Source organism: Pristiophorus japonicus, chromosome 2 (genome assembly GCF_044704955.1).
Source record: "Pristiophorus japonicus isolate sPriJap1 chromosome 2, sPriJap1.hap1, whole genome shotgun sequence".
Lineage (NCBI taxonomy): Eukaryota > Metazoa > Chordata > Chondrichthyes > Pristiophoridae > Pristiophorus > Pristiophorus japonicus.
Window position 1 is genome coordinate 333,267,611 of NC_091978.1, and position 21,686 is coordinate 333,289,296.

The 21,686-nt window shown below is 43.1% G+C and overlaps 1 protein-coding gene across 3 annotated transcripts in view; it reads left to right on the forward strand.

Moving 5' to 3' along the window:
* The window catches only part of tbc1d9 (TBC1 domain family, member 9 (with GRAM domain)), a 79,542-nt gene extending 65,927 nt beyond the window's left edge, over positions 1–13,615 (forward strand). For all 3 annotated transcript variants that reach the window (XM_070872138.1, XM_070872140.1, XM_070872139.1), the window contains exons 16-21: positions 4,829–5,069; positions 5,931–5,996; positions 8,235–8,324; positions 11,897–11,974; positions 12,203–12,309; positions 12,402–13,615. In XM_070872138.1, the coding sequence (XP_070728239.1) occupies positions 4,829–5,069; positions 5,931–5,996; positions 8,235–8,324; positions 11,897–11,974; positions 12,203–12,309; positions 12,402–13,097 (1,278 nt within the window). In that variant the 3' untranslated portion in view covers positions 13,098–13,615. The remainder of the gene's footprint in view (positions 1–4,828; positions 5,070–5,930; positions 5,997–8,234; positions 8,325–11,896; positions 11,975–12,202; positions 12,310–12,401) is intronic.
* Positions 13,616–21,686: the final 8,071 nt, after the last annotated feature.

A 21,686-nucleotide genomic window follows, 5' to 3' on the forward strand; every position in this document is an offset into this window, starting at 1 on the left:
ACTGCAGTAAGACCTCCCTGCTCCTATACTCAAATCCCCTAGCTATGAAGGCCAACATACCAATTGCCTTCTTTACCGCCTGCTGTACATTCGTGCCCACTTTCAGTGACTGATGAACCATGACACCCAGGTCTCGTTGCACCTCCCCTTTTTCGAGTCTGCCGCCATTCAGATAATAATCTGCCTTCGTGTTTTTGCCCCCAAAATGGATAACCTCACATTTATCCACATTATACTGCATCTGCCATGTATTTGCCCACTCACCTAATCTGTCCAAGTCACCCTGCAGCCTCTTAGCGTCCTCCTCACAGCTCACACCGCCACCCAGTTTAGTGTCATCTGCAAACTTGGAGATATTACACTCAATTCCTTCATTGAAATCGTTAATGTATATTGTAAAGAGCTGGGGTCCCAGCACTGAGCCCTGCGGCACCCCACTAGTAACTGCCTGCCATTCTGAAAAGGACCTGTTTATCCCGACTCTCTGCTTCCTGTTTGCCAACCAGTTCTCTATCCACGTCAGTACATTACCCCCAATACCATGCACTTTGATTTTGTACACCAATCTCTTGTGCGGGACCTTGTCAAAAGCCTTTTGAAAGTCCAAATACACCACTGGTTCTCCCTTGTCCACTCTACTAGTTACATCCTCAAAAAAATTCCAGAAGATTCGTCAAGTATGATTTCCCTTTCATAAATCCATGCTGACTTGGACCTATCCTGTCACCGCTTTCCAAATGGGCTGCTATTTCATCCTTAATGATTGATTCCAACATTTTCCCCACTCCTGATATCAGGCTAACTGGTCTATAATTACCCGTTTTCTCTCTCCTTTTTTAAAAAGTGGTGTTACATTAGCTACCCTCCAGTCTATAGGAACTGATCCAGAGTTGATAGATTGTTGGAACATGATCACAAACGCATCCACTATTTCTAGGGCCACTTCCTTAAGTACTCTGGGATGCAGACTATCAGGACCTGGGGATTTATCGGCCGTTAATCCCATCAATTTCCCAAACACAATTTCCCGCCTAATAAGGATATCTTTCAGTTCCTCATTCTCACTAGACCCACTGTCCCCTAGTACATTCGGAAGGTTATTTGTATCTTCCTTTGTGAAGACAGAACCGAAGTATTGGTTCAATTGGTCTCCCATTTCTTTGTTCCCCATTATAACTTCACCTGAATCTGACTGCAAGGGACCTACGTTTGTCCTTACTAATCTTTTTCTCTTCACATATTTATAGAAGCTTTTGCAGTCAGTTTTTATATTCCCTGCAAGCTTCCTCTCATACTCTATTTTCTCCTTCTTAATTAAACCCTTAGTCCTCCTCTGTTGAATTCTAAATTTCTCCCAGTCCTCAGGTTTGTTGCTTTTTCTAGCCAATTTATATGCCTCGTCCTTGGTTTTAACACTATCCTTAATTTCCCTTGTTAGCCATGGTTGAGCCACCTTCCCAGTTTTATTTTTACTCCAGATAGGGATGTACAATTGCTGAAGTTCATCCATGTGATCTTTAAATGTTTGCCATTGCATATCCATCGTCAACCCTTTAAGTATCCTCTGCCAGTCTATTATAGCCAATTCACACCTCATACAATCGAAGTTATCTTTCCTTAAGTTCAGGACCCTAGTTTCCGAATTAACTTTGTCACTATCCATCTTAATAAGGAAATCTATCATATGCTCACTTTTTCCCAAAGGACCTCGCACAACAAGATTGCTAATTAGTCCCTTCTCATTACACATCACCCAGTCTAGATGGCCAGTTCCCGGGTTGGTTCCTCGACATATTGGTCAAGGAAATCATCCCTAATACACTCCAGGAAATCCTCCTCCACTGCATTTCTACCAGTTAGGTTAGCCCAATCTATATGTAGATTAAAGTCGCCCATGATTACTGCTGTACCTTTATTGCACACATCCCTTATTTCTTGTTTGATGTTGTCCCCAACCTCACTACTACTATTTGGTGGTCTATACACAACTTCCACTAGCATTTTCTGCCCTTTGGAATTCCGCAGCTCCACCCATACCGATTCCACATCATCCAGTCTAATGTCCTTCCTTATAATTGCATTGATTTCCTCTTTAACCAGCAACGCCACCCCGCCTCCTTTTCCTTTCTGTCTATCCTTCCTAAATGCTGAATACCCTTGGATGTTGAGTTCCCAGCCTTGGTCACCCTGGAGCCATGTCTCCGTGATGCCAATCACATCGTATCCGTTAACTGCTATCTGCGCAGTTAATTCATCCACCTTATTCCGAATACTCCTTGCATTGAGGCACAGAGCCTTCAGGTTTGTCTTTTTAACACACTGCCCCTTTTGAATCTTGCTGTAATGTGGCCCTTTTTGCTTTTTGCCTTGGGTTTCTCTGCCCTCCACTTTTATTATTCTCCTTTCTATCTTTTGCTTCTGCCCCCCTTCTATTTCCCTCTGTCTCCCTGCATAGGTTCCCATCCCCCTGCCATATTAGTTTATCTCCTCCCCAACAGCACTAGCAAACATTCCCCTGGGCCATTGATTCCGATCCTGCCCAAGTGCAGACTGTCCGGTTTGTACTGGTCCCACCTCTCCCAGTACCAGTTCCAATGTCCCAGGAATTTGAATCCCTCCCTTCTGCACCATTTCTTAAGCCACGTATTCATCTGAGCTATCCTGCGATTCCTATTCTGACTAGCACGTGGCACTGGTGGCAATCCTGAGATTACTACTTTTGAGGTGCTACTTTTTAATTTAACTCCCAGCTCCCTAAATTCGTCTCGTAAGACCTCATCCCGTTTTTTACCTATATTGTTTGTACCTATATGCATCACAACAACTGGCTGTTCACCCTCCCTTTTCAGAATGCCCTGCACCCGCTCCGAGACATCCTTGACCCTTGCACCAGGGAGGCAACATACCATCCTGGAGTCTCGGTTGCGGCCGCAGAAACGCCTACCGTATATACTCGCGTATCCTGCGATCTCGCGTATCATGCGACCCCTAAATTTTCATCCCCAAAACATGATTTTACCATATATCTCATGTATCATGCGAGTCACTTTTTTGAGATCGAATACAGACCTTAACATGAAACATCGAGTGGATTCTGCTCTCTCTCCGTGCTCTCTCCCCGTACTCTCTCCCCGTGCTCTCTCTCCGTGCTCTCTCCCCGTACTCTCTCCCCGTGCTCTCTCTCCGTGCTCTCTCTCCGTACTCTTCCCCCCCCCGACCTCCGCGACTCTCTCTCCCCCCCCGACCTCCGCGACTCTCTCTCCCCCCCCCGACCTCCGCGACTCTCTCTCCCCCCCCGACCTCCGCGACTCTCTCTTCCCCCCCCCGACCTCCGCGACTCTCTCTCCCCCCCCCGACCTCCGCGACTCTCTCTCCCCCCCCGACCTCCGCGACTCTCTCTCCCCCCCTCCCCCCCGACCTCCGCGACTCTCTCCCCCCCCCCCCCCCCCCCCGACCTCCGCGACTCTCTCTCCCCCTGAAGAGAAGAATTTCAGCAGGAGTCAAATGGATTTTTTTTGCATTAGGAGGATGTAGTTAGTGGTGTGCTGCAGGAACTTGGCTTGTTTTCCACATAAACTAACGATTTGGTCATGAGCATCGAGGAACTAATATCAACCAGGGATATTCGATTTACAACCATCATGGAGAGTGAGAGGAGAAACCAAGAGAAATGTCTTTACATAGAGGATTGTTGGAGCATGCCGAGATTCTGCTTAACAGCCTAACAGCCTAATCTTGGCCAGCACTTCACACCTGCAAATTTTGTATCTCGCGTATCATGCGACCCCCCAAATTTAGGTTACAATTTAGGTCTTCAAAAGTCACATGATACGCGAGTATATACGGTATCTATTCCCCTTACAATAGAATCCCCTACCACTATTGCTGTCCCACTCTTTTTCCTGCCCTCCTGTGCAGCAGAGCCATGCTGCTGCTCTCCCCTGATGAGTCATCCCCCTCAACAGTACCCAAAGCGGTGTGTCCGTTTTCCAGGGGGATGACCGCAGAGGACCCATGCACTACCTTCCTTGCACTGCTCTTCCTGATTTGATTGGAGAACATGATCTAGGCTTTTAAAATGCTGAATGACAGTGGATATAAGCTATTTATTTAGCATGGAATGTGAACACAGAATTGGAGGGCACAGTTTCAAAATTAACGAGAGATGAACAATCAAAATTCTGTTCTCTTCTCCCCCCCCCCCCCCCCCGCCATAAAGTAGTGAAGTGTTGAACAAACTCCCAGTGAAAACATTTAATGTAGATCGAGTTAACTCTCTTCCAGAAAAGGATGTTTATCCATCTGCTTGATACTGGCAATGAAGATTAAAGAGAATAGATTGGGATAATCAATTGCTGCAGTACAATGCTTACTGCTGCTGAGGCCGGTTATTGTCTGAAAGGTTGAATTTTGGAGATGAGGGGATGAATAGATGTTCTGGAATTTTTAGGGACTAAGTAGTTTTTATGCAAAATTTGCTGTCGGGAAATTAAGATTTTACATGTTCTGTGACTGAAGCAGGCTTGATAGGCAGAGTGGAGCAATAAAAGCCATGTTTCCATGTGTTCTTTGGGAACTGCTTCTACCATTTCCACTAATGCTTAAACAGTAAACGGAAAAATGCAGCTAGCCATCTTTCTGAAAACTAACCACAGACCTTTCCACAAATATAACCTGCACAACCTCTAAAATTTTTCTCTTTAAATATATTCTTTCTCTATTCATTTAAAAAAAAATATGATAATGCAGCATAAATACTGCTTTGTTATCTTTATATTCGCCACTTGAAAATTGTTAACATGTTGACCTTTTAAAATGTTATATTTAGGCTGAGCATCTCACCAGTTGTTACTGGGGTGGAAACAGTAACGCTACAGAACGCCATGATCCTAGCCTGCCTTATCTTGAACAGTACCGTATTGACTTTGAACAGTTTAAAGGATTGTTTGCACTTCTTTTCCCCTGGTCATGTGGTGCACATTCAGATATATTAGCTGGACGCTTATTCCGACTACTAGATGAGAATGGAGACTCTTTAATAAACTTCAAAGAATTTGTCACAGGATTAAGTAAGTAAAAATGTATTTTTCATTCACCATTGTGTAAAGCTTATACTGCTTGTCTTTAGTACACTTAGCCCAATCTTTAATAGGCAAATGGATTTTTAATAGGGTATGCAAGTTGGTGCATTTAACAGATCAAACTATTAAAAACAAAAATGAGAGTACAAAAAAAATCCAGTTGAAATTTTCACATCAACAATTTAAACAAAAAAAGAGAAAATAATTGAATATATACTAATGATTGATCATTATTTGATATACCAACATGCTGCAATATACAGTGTAGGACATCAGTTTGAGAGAAAGATTATTCCCAGTGAGCTTGATGCTGAGGAATGGCTATACACTTTGTCATGGTGAACAAATCTGATGCTTTGGGTTTAATTTGGGTTACTTGCACTCCTAGTGGCATAGAACTGGGAATAGCACACCACTCCAGTCCAGTTGAAATGCATTAAAGTTTTTGTTAACACACACAAACCATTTTTATGACCATTCAAGTGCTAGTGTGTCTCATTTCTGCCAGACAGACTTATCCTTTGCTCCCAAGGTCAATTATTACATCTACTGCCACTCTCTTTTGTTTGATTCAAAGTGATTTCATCCATTGGTTTATGAATAGTGCAAGAAATAGTTTTTTTGAATAAGTTGCTCATTGTTTTTATTTAACCATAATGTTTATTAAGACCTACTCTTTTAAACTTGCTAAACTTGTTTTTATTATAATGGCTTTTATAACAACAAAAAGGCTTCAAAATGAAAAAAATCCAAGCACTCGAGCTAGACAGTGATCATTGTGCTTATCTTTAAAAAGAGTATATAATCTTTTCAGATCTTTTAATCAAGTTCTGTAATTTGTTTTCATAGGTACAATGTGCCATGCAGATCTTGTAGAAAAACTGAAACTGCTGTATAAAGTACATGTACTTCCTGGTAAGAAACTTAATTTGGTGTTTTAGAATCATGTTAAATTGAGAGTTCCTCGAACACAGTTTTATAGTACATTCATTTTTTTTAGCAAATAGTAGTATTAAGATAATTTTCCCTCAGTAGGACAAGTAAATACAATTGTTCTAAAATCCTCCAAGTCTTACTGCTGTGTACATAAAATGCTAACCAACTATGCTCCATGTGGGCTGCTGGCTGATCTTGTAGCTGATGTTTGCAGGCCCAGAATGGAAAGTTTCCACGGAGAAGAAGAAATGACCATAAAATTAAAATGTATCCTATAAGGCAGGAGACGAGACGGGGAAGACTATTTTAAATTGAAAGTATTCCTCTTACAGTAGCTTAAACTTTTCATTTACATGCTTGGCTTATATACATTAATATTTTGCCATTTTATAGTCCGTTATCTCTGTTCCATCTTCCATCATTACTGAATTTACTTCCATTTTGAATGGGAATTTCATGCACGCTGCTCGTAATGGAACTGATGCTTCATTTGACATCATGCTCAGCTACTGCAGGGTCTCTTATTAAACTGTCCTCCAATCTGCATAACTACTTTGGAGCTCTCCCTGATCATCATTCTAGAGTGAGAAATTCTTCTCTTAGCTGGACTACAAATTACAACCATCCTATTATTCATTAGTATCAATGAGTCTTCTGCTAAAAAGTTTCCCTGTGCAGCCATCTGTAAAACTTTTGTTTTATTTAAGAGTGATTTAAAATTATTACTTCCTACAGACATAAAATTTATATTACCAAAATTGCGCGCTGTTAATGGGTTGGGGAGAACTAAAGTGGAGAGACCCAGGCAAGGAAGGTCATTTTAAAAGATTCTGGAGAGTATTAAAATACATGTCAATCCAACAGCTTTTACCAAAACTGAAAGGGCAGGCAATTGGGAACTAGCTGGCCATGATGAAGGGAAAGGACTTCCTAGTTTCAGGCATGAATCTGTAGACAAGTAAAAATGCAATACAGCACTCAGCCTCTTCTTTGGTTGCTGAAGTCCAAGTGGTACCTCATGAGAGGCATGCTAAGAGGGTTGCCTCTGCGACTCAACAGCCCAATTCCATAGGTCAACACTGCAGCATACCTCCAAAAAGGTGCAGCCAAGTTTCAGGTCACTACTGATCCTTACTGTTCCTGCATGTGCAAAAGCTATGCTGCATGGTAGACACAGGTATCCTTGTAGCAGATGAGACAGCTTAGTATCAGTCCCTCTGCTGACCCAGGTTCCCGCAGTTATTCATAGGTAGGTTTGTTGGGCCCTTCAGAAATGGTGGGAGTATCTTGCAGGTATAGCCAATGCTGGCTCTTGATCACCCTGGCATGGCTTATTTCATGCAGTACCACATAATGCATAACATGGTGTGATTTGGCTGCTTCTAGAACGGTCTTACAAAGGTTAGTCAGGCATTCATATCTCATAGTCATACCATCGGCACAGCACAGCTTCCTTTGGGAAGAGGAGCTCCTACCACATCTATCAAAGTGAGATACATTTCCCCTCTGTGGATGCAGGGATGTGGTCAGCAGGAAGCGGGCATTGGCATACCTGGCATTCCTCCAAAGCTCCTCTTCCTCTGAACATAACCGCTTGGAGGAACCTTGTTGACAAACTCTGATGCCAATAAATGAAGCTTAGGAGAAAAATACTGACAACTGTATAAAGACTTGGAAGCCCAAGTGCCAACGGTAAATTATAAACAAAAACAATTACCTGGAAAATCTGCAGGCTCTTTAAAGACTCCTCCTGCTATACCTCCGAGATACTCCCACCTGAGGCCTTCTTCCTGACCGGTTTCCATAGGTATGTTGGAGACTTGAAGACAGCTGAAAAATGGTTTGTGACCCTTTCTGCCCCTTTGTAAATAGGAAAGGAAACTCCTACCTGCAACGAACAGGAGGTCTGTGCACCACCTGGTCTGCCTCTCCACACAAGAAAATTGGCTTCCATAACTGGTGTAAATTGGATGGGACTAAATTCCACTCCATTTCTCAGTCATTACTGCCCAATTTTCCAATGCAAACAGCCCCATTGTGTTTTAAGATTTTTATTGCACCAAACCTAAATTTTTCTGGACCGGAGGTTCAATCAAGTCAAACCATAAATCAGAAGGCCTATCCGTATTCTTCTTGTTGAAAAGGGAACTTCTGTGTTTAAATATTTTTGAGAACAGAATGCAAATGTTTGTTCTGTTTATTCATTACTGTCCTTAGAACCATTTTTCAATGAACAAGAGGATCCTGATTCTGCATTTGAAGCTACACAATACTTTTTTGAAGATATAACACCTGAAACTATACATGGTAGGTTTTGTGTTTATTTTAATTTAAATATCTGTAGGGTTTATTAATCAAGATGAGACATTGCATATTATAGGTCACGTTGATTCTGATACATACAAATAGTTATAAAGACAAGTACGTGCAGTAGACAGGATTGCATAAAGAGGAGCGATGGTTATGGGCTGAGCATGTGGGAAAAGTTGGTGGGTACATCATAGATAAAGGTTACATTTGGGAAGAAGTTCCAGACCCTCAAAGAACCAGTTGATGTGGTATATTTGGACTTTCAGAAGGCTTTCGACAAGGTCCCACACAAGAGATTAATGTGCAAAGTTAAAGCACATGGGATTGGGGGTAGTGTGCTGACATGGATTGAGAACTGGTTGTCAGACAGGAATCAAAGAGTAGGAGTAAATGGGGACTTTTCAGAATGGCAGGCAGTGACTAGTGGGGTACCGCAAGGTTCTGTGCTGGGGCCCCAGCTGTTTACACTGTACATTAATGATTTAGACGAGGGGATTAAATGTAGTATCTCCAAATTTGCGGATGACACTAAGTTGGGTGGCAGTGTGAGCTGCAAGGAGGATTCTATGAGGCTGCAGAGCGACTTGGATAGGTTAGGTGAGTGGGCAAATGCATGGCAGATGAAGTATAATGTGGATAAATGTGAGGTTATCCACTTTGGTGGTTAAAAACAGAGAGACAGACTATTATCTGAATGGTGACAGATTAGGAAAAGGGCAGGTGCAAAGGGACCTGGGTGTCATGGTACATCAGTCATTGAAGGTTGGTATGCAGGTACAGCAGGCGGTTAAGAAAGCAAATGGCATGTTGGCCTTCATAGCGAGGGGATTTGAGTACAAGGGCAGGGAGGTGTTGCTACAATTGTACAGGGCCTTGGTGAGGCCACACCTGGAGTATTGTGTACAGTTTTGGTCTCCTAACCTGAGGAAGGACATTCTTGCTATTGAGGGAGTGCAGCGAAGGTTCACCAGACTGATTCCCGGGATGGCGGGACTGACCTATCAAGAAAGACTGGATCAACTGGGCTTGTATTCACTGGAGTTCAGAAGAATGAGAGGGGACCTCATAGAAACGTTTAAAATTCTGACGGGGTTAGACAGGTTAGATGCAGGAAGAATGTTCCCAATGTTGGGGAAGTCCAGAACCAGGGGACACAGTCTAAGGATAAGGGGGAAGCCATTTAGGACCGAGATGAGGAGGAATTTCTTCACCCAGAGAGTGGTGAACCTGTGGAATTCTCTACCGCAGAAAGTTGTTGAGGCCAATTCACTAAATATATTCAAAAAGGAGTTAGATGTAGTCCTTACTACTAGGGGAATCAAGGGGTATGGTGAGAAAGCAGGAATGGGGTACTGAAGTTGCATGTTCAGCCATGAACTCATTGAATGGCGGTGCAGGCTAGAAGGGCTGAATGGCCTACTCCTGCACCTATTTTCTATGTTTCTATGTTTCAGTTCCAGATGTAGTCTATGCAATATTCGCTCTGACTAGTAGGTGTTTCACAAGGATTTTGATATTGTGCGGGGGGTCGGGTTAGGTTCTACTAGAGTGACGGTGTACATCTTGCTGCTAAAATAGAACTGTGCAATCGATTCTTGCCCAGCTTGAGCAGACCAAGCACTGTATGCAAGAGTCTAAGGGAATAATGGTCACAGCTGTTTTTGGAATTTTGTAAGTGTTTCCATAAAATATCTATAATAATAATAGTCAGGTTTTGTCTGTCCGGGGGCTGGGAACATATGATCCAGACTGAGTGACAGTTGCACCGACCAATGGGTGATCAGGGCCTGCCTGGCCTTGCAATCAATCAGGGCGGGGAGCGATGGGTCGGCTTCAATTTGGAGGCAGCAATGGATGTGGTGGGCCAATGGATGTGGGTACGGGGCCTCCCCGGGTGTTGCTGCGAAGCTGAGAGTAGCACGCGGCGGGGGTGGGGGTGAGGGAGAGGGTGGGAGGGAGGGAGGGTGGGAGGGTGGGAGGGAGGGAGAGGGTGGGAGGGAGGGAGGGTGGGAGGGAGGGAGGGAGGGAGAGGGTGGGAGGGAGGGAGGGAGGGAGAGGGAGAGGGTGGGAGGGTGGGAGGGAGAGGGTGGGAGGGAGGGAGAGGGTGGGAGGGAGGGAGGGAGAGGGTGGGAGGTCATCGGCATTGATTCTATAGACCAAGAAGATGATAACAGTCTAAACAAGTGCAGGTTGGACGGCTCTGGTCCGGAAACATCCGTAGTTCGACATTAGCTGGGCCTGAGGGAGAAGAGAGTTTATTCTTTTTTTAAGTTTTGATTGGCTGGAGTGGCTGTCAGTCAGTGAATGTGTTCGGCAATTGGCTGGAGCTACTGTCAACCAGTGTGCGCGGGTGTTGAGGGTGCCGCCCACATGCGCGCGCACACACACACGAGCCCATGCACTGTCGACAGGTACCGGTAAATGTGACCTCCCATGGTTCGGAAAATTCTCTGTTCCGGCACTAGTCAGGTCCTGTGGATGCTGGACCAGAGAAGTCCAACCTGTACTGTTGCAATAAAGATACTGATTTGACTGCCAATGTTTTGCGGGTGTCTGCTAGTAATATATAAAAGGGAGCTTCAAGTCTGTAGCCCAATTCATGGACAGCTGCAGAGAGACTGAAGTAGTTGGTGAAATGTAACCAAAGCCTACTTACTAAATACTGCTTTTATCCCATCTCTGCTGAGTGCATTCGTAAAGTTAATCAAGTAAATCAAGTCATTCATCAAACATCATCTGAGAAGAGAACAGACTAGCTAATGTTTTGGGTGGGGGACCCTTTTTCAACTAAACCCTAATACACTTCAGGTTTGTGTAAATTTACGGCAATTAGAATTTGTAGTCTTAGAGACTTGCCACCATAAACACAGCTCCACTTTAGCAGCAAAATAATTGCATAATTTTTACATTGTATAATTCTCCTGTCCACATAATATCCAACTTATTGTAAGCAGTTCCATGGTAGTTGGGATCCTAGCCAATTTTCATGGGGCACTAAGCTGGTTGATTGGCATAGCACTAGCAAGGAATGTTTTCTATTAATTCCATATGAGATTTTTCAGTAAAAGTTTCCAAAACTTTTGATGAATTTACGAATGAATATTGTTTACAATGCTGAAATCTAATTGAGGATATTGACAACAGAAAATTGCAATAGTGGTCTACATTTTGATGTTCTGTACATAATAACATAAGAAATAGGAACACGAGTAGGCCATTCAGCCCTTCACGCCTTCTCCACCATTCAGTAAGATCATCGCTGATCTTCTAACTGAACTCCATCTACCCTCCCTATCCCCATATTCCTTGATTCCCTTAGTATCCAAAAATCTATCGATCTTTGTCTTTGACTGAGCATCCGTAACCCTCTGAGGTAGAGAATTCCAAAGATTCACCACCCTCTTTGAGTGAAGAAATTTCTCCTCAACTCAGTTCTAAATGGCCGACCCCTTATTCTGAGACTGTGACCCCTAGTTCTAGACTCCGCAGCCAGGGAAAACATCCTCCCAGCATCTACCCTGTCTATTGGTAACAAGTGTAGTAACTTGTCAATATTTATTTCTTTTCAGTTGTTACAGAAGTTGAGTCGAGGACAAAAAGTGAAACAGAAGATGGTTTTGTCACTGTAAACCTGAGAAATGAGAAAGGTAGAGACAGATTATATAATCTAATGTTTCATAAGCTGATTTTAAACAGTTAAAATAATTTTAAATGTGAAATATTGAAATACTTTTGAATATAATTTGCACAAGGATATTGACTGACTTCATTGTAAATGTTTGAGACAAGCATTTATCAATGGTTTTATTTTATATAATTCTTAAAAATGAATTTTATAGCCATACATTGTTAACTTGGTTTTTGCTCTGTTACAGTTGAGAAGCGACCAAACCCACGTGATTATCGACATTACATCAGGATGTGGGCCCAAGAAAGGGAGCCTAAGTTGGAGAGTATCAAAGACCTGCCTAAACTCAATCAAGTAAGCATCAGTCCTTTTATACCAAAACCAGTAACTTACATGTCCATATTTTCCAAATTACTGATAGTAAATACATTCTTAATCCTTTACAGGAGCAATTCATTGAACTATGTAGAACTCTCTACAACATGTTCAGTGAAGATGCAAATGAGCAAGAATTGTACCACTCTACTGCAGCTGTAACCAGTTTACTTCTGGAGATTGGTGAAGTAGGAAAACAGTTCATCAGTCAGGCACTCCAGGAACCAGGCAGCAGTCATGACAATAAAAGCAGAGTGCACCCGAAAAAGGAAAACCAACCGTTACATTATGGACAGGGGGATTCTTTCTGTCCCATCCTCGATGGGATGGATGATGAAAAGGTGGCTTCCAGTGAGCTGCAGGATATTAAATTGGATGGTGGTTCACCTAAAGACAATGGGGTGTCTTCAGCCATGTTGATTTCAGATGATGAAACTAAAGATGATACCTCCATGTCCTCATACTCTGTGCTGAGTGCTGGCTCTAATGACGATGATAAGTTGCAGTGTGAGGACATCACTGAGGACACCGTGCTTGTGCGTAATAACGATGAGACCCCTCTTCCCAGGAGTAGTAGCATAGATAAAGACTGGGCTATCACCTTTGAGCAATTTTTGGCCTCCCTTTTAACTGAGACCGCTTTGGTGAGATACTTTGAGAAAGCTGGGGTAGTGATGGCGAGGATTACAAATGCTAAGAATGTCAGAATGATGGGAAAACCAATCACCTCAGCAAGTGACTATGAGATCTCTACAATCTCAGGATGAGGTGGTTGCTGCTGTTTAGTCAACAGATTACGTGAAGTAACGTCCTATAAACCTGATTCATATAGACCAATGTAATGTTTAGTAAACTGAGTGTACAGTAGTTTCAGAAGATTTGTCATATGTACTGTATCTCCTTGTATTGTAAATTCTAAGTAATATTTAGGTGAATTATCTCCCTCCTAACCCCATGTTTCATTGCATATTATTGAGCATTACACTTTAATTTAAAACATTTTCTGTAGAAAACTGGAGCACCTGCACTTTGATTCCATGCTGTTTTGTAAACCGGCTCAATTATGTTTGTTTATTAATCATTTCTGACTCTTTATGTTACTGAAACCATTCCTGGAAATTTCATTTTTATACTACGTACAGTACTAATACAACTTCTATCTTTTCTTTTCCAACTGAAGTTGCTGTTTTAAATTGACTTCTTTCCTTTTTTTTTTTAAAAGGATTCTTAGGGATGTTGGCTTGACCTTCAAAGTGAAAGGAACAATGTATAGAATAAAATTAAAACCCAAGGTAAAAGTACTCTGTTAGGCTGATTCATTTGTTGGTACATTGATTTTAGGCATCTGGTGAAAACAGTTACGTTTTTGTTTAATCCTAAAAATTATTTGAGTGTACGAATTAGCCAGTAAACATATTTTGAACTAAGAATTGTAGATGAAGAGAGGAAACAATAGATATATCCTGGGTCAAAGAGAGGGGGAAACCACATGTTATGTCCTGGTCAGGGAGAGATGGGTAATCAATAGATATACACTGGGGCAGAGAGAGAGAGAAAATCACACTTGCTGGGGCAGAGAAAGAGAGAGAGAGAACCCCACACACTGGGGCAGAGAGAGAGAGAGAGAACCCCACACACTGGGACAGACAGAGAGAGAGAGAGAGAGAGAACCCCACACACTGGGACAGACAGAGAGAGAGAGAGAGAGAGAGAAAGAACCACACACACTGGGGCAGAGAAAGAGAGAGAGAGAACCACACTCGCTGGGGCAGAGAGAGAACCCCACACATTGGGGCAGAGCGAGAGAGAGAGAGAACCCCACACACTGGGGCAGAGAGAGAGAGAACCCCACACACTGGGGCAGAGAGAGAGAGAGAGAACCCCACACACTGGGACAGACAGAGCGAGAGAGAGAGAGAGAGATAGAACCCCACACACTGGGGCAGAGCGAGAGAGAGAGAGAACCCCACACACTGGGGCAGAGAGAGAGAGAACCCCACACACTGGGGCAGAGAGAGAGAGAGAACCACACACACTGGGGCAGAGCGAGAGAGAGAGAGAACCCCACACACTGGGGCAGAGAGAGAGAGAACCCCACACACTGGGGCAGAGAGAGAGAGAGAGAACCACACACACTGGGGCAGAGAGAGAGCGAGAGAACCACACACTGGGGCAGAGAGAGAGAGAACCACACACACTGGGGCAGAGCGAGAGAGAGAGAGAACCCCACACACTGGGGCAGAGAGAGAGAGAACCACACACACTGGGGCAGAGCGAGAGAGAGAGAGAACCCCACACACTGGGGCAGAGAGAGAGAGAGAGAACCCCACACACTGGGGCAGAGAGAGAGAGAGAGAACCACACACACTGGGGCAGAGAGAGAGAGAGAGAACCACACACACTGGGGCAGAGAGAGAGAGAGAGAACCACACACTGGGGCAGAGAAAGAGCGAGCGAACCACACAAGCAGAGAGGAATAGAGAATCACACTTGCTGGGGCAGAGAAAGAGAACCACGCACACTGGGGCAGAGGGAAAAGAGAATCACAGTTGCTGGAGAAAGGGAACCATGCACACTCTGGAACAGAGAGAGAGGAGCATCACAAATTTAGCACTGGGAAGGCCCGCGTCTGATTTGTGTGTGCAGCAGGGCCTATTTTAGGGGCAATGACTAGGCTTCAGTACAATATTGCCCATACCCAGATCTATTCCCAAAATTGGTGAAAAATAGTTGGAGCTTTCGCCACTGCAAGCTTTGAGTAGTCTTTCAGGCTCTAAGTGGCTTCGACAGCAGTCCAGGGAACGCTGGAGGCCATAGAAGTCGTCCAGGGAACGCTGGAGGCCATAGAAGTCGTCTTGGGTATGTTTTATCAAGAGTAAGTGTTCCTCCTGCCTTCACAATAATACTGCGGATGCTGCCGGCCCCCTCCCCACTAAGGACTCCTCTTTGTGCCTTGACCAGCATCTGAGCCGGACATAGTTCGTACGGCCGATTGATGACAATTATGATGATGCCCAAAGACCATCCTAAATTTGTCTTCGATGCACAATGCATGGATCACGCCTGGTGACGACCGCGAATGAATTTAGGCCCATAATCTAAGACTGGAGTTACCTGTAGACCAAGCCAAGTAATAGGTGGTAGGTTCCCTGAAGCCCATAAATTACCATTTCATTCATTCAGTTTTACAACAGGCCATAGTGGAATTTGAGTTTATAATCTCTGGAACCATAACTACTACACTACAGTGTCCATGTTGCATTTGTTACTTTGTAATTCTTGTGACAGACGTTTTCTCATGTTGGAAGAAGATCTGTAGAGTCACTGTTAAAAGTATTTCTGGCCTGTATGCAATGGTTTTTAGCCCAGCCTGTTCATGCCTGGAATTAAATGGTAGCATTAATAACAATTGGCACTGATGGAGCTAATTGAAGGTATGTAAACCAGGTTTCCCTCAGGAACAAGATGCCAAAAGAAATGCCTATCTGGAAGACAAATCCACAGTATGGATTGGTCAAATGGGCTATCATTTCTAATCTTTAAATTCTTAATGGCAATCATCCATTCTGAGAAAAAACACATTTACAATGCACGGAGTCCCTATATTTTAGTGCAATTCAGCAAGTACGGCAGCCCATCTAATGACACAAGGCTGCTAACACTCGCAGCAGTTATCAAGTAAGTTTAAAATTTGTTTATTTCAAAATGCAAATTCATTGGCTCCAAGCGCTAGATGGTGAAAAAATGTTTGCACTTCATGAATAGAATGGAATGCAGCATCAAGTGTCAGCTGTGATTCAGTGGATAGCGCTCCCACCTCTGAGTCAGAAGGTTGTGGGTTCAAGTCCCCTCCAGAGACTTGAGCACAAAAATCTAGGCTGACACTCCAGTGCAGTACTGAGGGAGTGCTGCACTGTCGGAGGTGCCGTCTTTCAGATGAGATGGCTGCTCTCTCAGGAGGATGTAAAAGATTCCATGGCACTATTTTGAAGAAGAGCAGGGGGAGTTATCCCCGGTGTCCTGGCCAATATTTATTCTTCAATCAACATAACAAAAAACAAATTAACTGGTCATTATCACATAGCTGTTTGTGGGAACTTGCTGTGCGTAAATTGGCTGCCATGTTTCCTACATTACAACAGTGACTACACTTCAAAAAATAAAAGTACTTCATTGGCTGTAAAATGCTTTGATGCATCCGGTGGTCGTGAAAGACGCTATGTAAATGCAAGTCTTTTATATCAAATATATTTGTGAAGCTATTCTCCAATACCAGCTGCTCTGCTCCTGCTACTGCAGAAATGGTTCCATTTTATGTTGTAGCGTAGTTTCTATAGCAGCAGCACTGACTTTAAAATGACCAGGCTGGAAATTGCAGTCGGAGGCTTCCTGCAGGCGAATACCTCCGAACCGCAAGTAAACTCTAAACCTACTTGGTGTCTCCGTATCTTAAAAGACTCGTGCTCCTGGGTCTGAAGCCATATGCTCGCAGTTCGCAAGCGTCCCTGAAATCACGTGGGCTGGCCCAATCAAGTACAAAGGGGGGATTCCCATTATGCTTATGGGGATTCGATTTACATACGGAATCTCCTTTTTAAAAAAAAAACGCATTCACAACACTGAAATAAAAATAAATCATCGTGTGTCAAAATGAATGAAAAACATTTAAAACAAAAATTTTAATTTTTGAAAAATAAATTCAAGGGGCCAAAAGTAACCTAAACTAATTTTAAAGGTTTTTGTATGGTTAAATCATTAAAAAAATTTACAAAACAAATAGCCCAACACTGCACCAGCGAATGTCCATTTCCTGCAGATTCGTACGATCTATAAAACTGGAACTTGACAGATCACAAGTTCTGGGTTTTCGTGCATGTGCATCGCATACACCATCATAGGCCCTAGAAAGTCTGGGCCACAAATGTGTTGCCTAATGGCTGAGGGAGATCTGTATAGAGCAATCATTTTGTGGATTATACAAGATAGGCAGGAGTACCTCTGCTGCTATCTGTGTGGCAGCCATGTTTTATTTTACACCACCTCTTAAACTGGTCTTTATGCTGCTGTCTGAGGCAGCACGATAGTCCAAAACGCAGGTTAAATTAATATTTTGCATTACTTCCAATGGCAGCTAATACCACTTTGTTTACATTTGTGGTTTGCTGGTTTTCGAGGTACCATTGATTCACCTGTGAATGGAAATGAACTTCAAGACAGGGCAAATTTCAGGCCTATAGTATTTTTTTTCCCCGCTGGAATTACTTTAAATTTTCTTCTAGCTGTTGATATTGTGCAGAGGCGAACAGAGCATACAGCAATGGGCGTGGGGAATAGATATACAGTTTCTTCCATTTCCATCTGCATCTTGTATGGTCTGCTTTAACATAACACATTATGATTACTGGACCATTTTTCTATTCAGTATTGAATTTCACCCCTTTCTTCCACCCTTGGAAATCCATTAAGTAGCATCAATTAAATTCTAATGTACCCAGCAATCAATAATATTTTTTATAATATGTTGCCTGATGCTCACCTCTGTACTTGCTAACCGAGTGATTGGATGTAAATATATTGCACTGAAAGGTTGGTGCTGATGCAGCACTATCATCCGAAGTGCCTGGAAGATGGTTTTGCATTGGATTGTGAAACTTTAAATTACTTGGTCAGGAAATGTCTTCATGAACTGCAAGTCAACATGGTGGCAGGACCTGTATTTAAATTTCCCTGTTGCGTCCCCTGGTCAATGCCAGCGTCGAACCCCAAGACACAATTTTTTCTGTGAAAAGCGCACAACAATTAAAAGAAAAAGTATCTGTTGGATTTGCTTTGAAGCAACTGCAGTGTATTGAGTCTTCCAGTAATGCTTTACAGACTTCATCAACTGAGAAAAAACACACAATTACTGGCTTGTGGAATGGAATAGACAGACATCAGTACTGTTAGCACTTCAATAATTAAACAAGTTGCTGTCATATTTGTGTATGAAAGTGGAGGTCACAGCTTGTTAGATTGATTTTAGAGTTCTTTATCTGCATTATATTTTGAAATTGCCATTAAACGAACAATGGTGAGAATTTTAGGCTGCCGTTGGGTGTCCTATCGAACAGTCCCTGCAAATCTCCCTTCCTAGGCATCTTCAAGTCCCGGCTCCTGTTCCTGACATGTGTGGCCTGGCAGGGAAGCCACGAAGGTTTCTCACCCTGCCTGGGTTAAGATTGCAGGTGTCCTTGGCATCTGAAAATTAAAATGGAGCAGAACAGGGGGCTAATGGGTAAGCTTCCAGCTCCTTTATAATTGTCACCTGCTCGAGTTTCATCAGCAGGGCCGACTGACCAACCGTTACAATGAAAACGATCAGCATTTCTGTCTTTTTAAAGTTTTGATTTTACTGCTGCCCGAAATCCAACTTCTGCCCACCAGCCATGCAGCATTTTTCGCAGGGTTCAGGTGTGAGCCTGAAACCTCTCGGGCTTCACGCTGCGGTGGGCTGAACGGCTTCCCGTCCGCCTTGGCACCCTGCCAAACCAATCCCACCTTTCTTTAAAATCACCCCCTCTCCCTTTTTACTACCATAAGTCAGTCAGTAAACACAGACACTTCTAAGCTTTTTTTTTTTTATAAGCCCCACTCACTTTTTTATATGGCTTTCCAGATCCATACCCAGTTGAGGGATTAGGCAAATGACCAAAGAGATCTCCACATGCTCATCAAATGCCCTGATGTAACCAGCCAAAATGGATTAGAGAAATGTTGACTGAGGTTGAACCCTTGCCCACTTTAATCCTTTCTCATCAATGTGAGAAATATACAGTTATCAGGCATGATGAGTGGGATGGATGTAGTAAGGTACCTATTAACCAGGTCAGTCGAACTTGGGATTTTTTTAACTCTTTCCAGTAGGACTAGGATTCATTTAAGGAAAATCAAAAATATAAACATTTTACGGTTCCTGGCTTTAAAACACAACAGGGTGAAAATTCGGTCGCGCATTTGTTGTGCCGTTAATCCAGGTGGAGCGGTAAATTTTGCGCTGGGAAATGGTTTGCATCTGCAGCGGCAAAATCTATCAGCTGGGCCCTGCATGTGGAGCGGGGCTCTAAGGGAGGCGATCCACACTTCTTTTAGGGCGCTAGGCCAGATGAGCAACTGAAAATCCCAAGCTAAACAGCTGGCCTCAGAGTGCCTGAAGAGAGGATTCCCTGGGGGTGGAAAAAATCGGCAAAAAAACCACTAAAAACATTCCCAATACCATACTGATGCCACATCAACGTAAATCACAAAAATAAAAAAAAATCACACTTACCTCAGATAGACATTCCTTCCCGCACTGCGGCCAGTGCAGCGTGGACCGCCAGCTTTCACAGGCAGTGCCACTATGGGGTGCTACGGATCTCGCGTGAAACAAACTTTGAAACCGTGTCGCAACCAGGGGGCGTTGCACACCGCTAGCCTCTCCCGGGTGGTACCCCACAAACTTGGCACCTAATGTCCCAGCGGGGCACTCGAAGCTGGCCGCCCGCCCGGAAGCGATTTCTGCCACCATTGCTGCCCCTCTGGGTTGCAAACCGAGGCAGCAACAAACTGAAAATCCAGCCCAACAACTTTTATGCTGAACAAAATATCAAAGAGATCATTTTACTTAGAATTCATAAAACTGTTTTTCCTCATACTTGCTTACAAAATGTTTCTGCCTTTTAAGTTTCTGGTCGCAGTCCCTGATCTTTTGCATGGTATATGGGGTGTACACTTCATTTGAAGAATAAGTAGTGCAACCAAAAGTAATAATATACATAATTCAAATGTTAATGACATCTGCCATAACCAGTCAGAAATAAACAGGCCATTAAGAAAAGAATTACTTATTTATATAGTGCCTTTCAATCCCTCGGTGACCCAAAGCACTTAAGAACCAATGAAGTACTTTTGAAGTGTCACTCATAGGTAAATGCGGCAGACAATTTATGCAAAACAAGGAACAGTTTCACGAACAGCAATGAGATAAATGTCAAGTTAACCTGTTTTAGTTGAGTAAATGTTAGCTGGACACTGGAAGAACGCCACTGCTGTTATTTGAATAATACCATGGGTTCTATTATGTCCATCTGAGAGGGCAGACAGGGCCTCGGTTTAACATTTCATTTGAAAGATGGAACCTTGACAATGCTGCACTCCCTCAATAGTGTCAGCCTAGATTATGTTCTAAAGTCTTGGGGTGGAACTTGTACTCGTTTTTCACTCTTTATCGTCTTCAATTGATAGGTTTGATGGAGACAAGGTGCTACATTCCAGTATGGAGAAATGGTGACTGCTCCACTTCTGTCTTGCAGGAGCACATGTTTAATTAGCTGGCCATGAAGCAACATTGGCAAAGATATCAAAAGATAGATTATTTTGCTCTTATTGAAGGAGCATCTTAATTGGCTAGCAGTATCAGTGCCGATTTAATGAACGGGTGAAGGAGCAAAAGGTAACGGGCACAACTGAGGCTGAAATTCCTAGTAGGTTCTGCTGGTCTCCCACCGGAGTTATGGTGGGAGATCAGGAGGATCCCTGCAAACTTTCAGACTCATTAATTTTAATATATTCCAATGAAATAGTGGATGCATTGGTGATCATTTTCCAACATTGTATCGACTCTGGATCAGTTCCTATGGACTGGAGGGTAGCTAATGTAACACCACTTTTTAAAAAAGGAGGGAGAGAGAAAACGGGTAATTATAGACCGGTTAGCCTGACATCAGTAGTGGGGGAAAATGTTGGAATCAATTATTAAAGATGAAATAGCAACATATTTGGAAAGCAGTGACAGGATCGGTCCAAGTCAGCATAGATTTATGAAAAGGAAATCATGCTTGACAAATCTTCTGGAATTTTTTGAGGATGTAACTAGTAGAGTGGACAAGGGAGAACCAGTGGATGTGGTGTATTTGGACTTTCAAAAGGCCTTTGACAAGGTCCCACACAAGAGATTGGTGTGCAAAATTAAAGCACATGGTATTGGGGGTAATGTACTGATGTGGATAGAGAACTGGTTGGCAGACAGGAAGCAGAAAGTCGGGATTAATGGGTCCTTTTCAGAATGGCAGGCAGTGACTAGTGGGGTGCCGCAGGGCTCAGTGCTGGGACCCTAGCTTTTTACATTATATATTAACGATTTAGATGAAGGAATTGAGTATAATATCTCCAAGTTTGCAAATGACACTAAGCTGGGTGGCGGTGTGAGCTGTGAGAAGAATGCGAAGAGGCTGCAGGGTGACTTGGACAGGTTAGGTGTGCAAATGCTGATGCAGTATAATGTGGATAAATGTGAGGTTATCTACTTTGGTGGCAAAAACACGAAGGCAGAATATTAT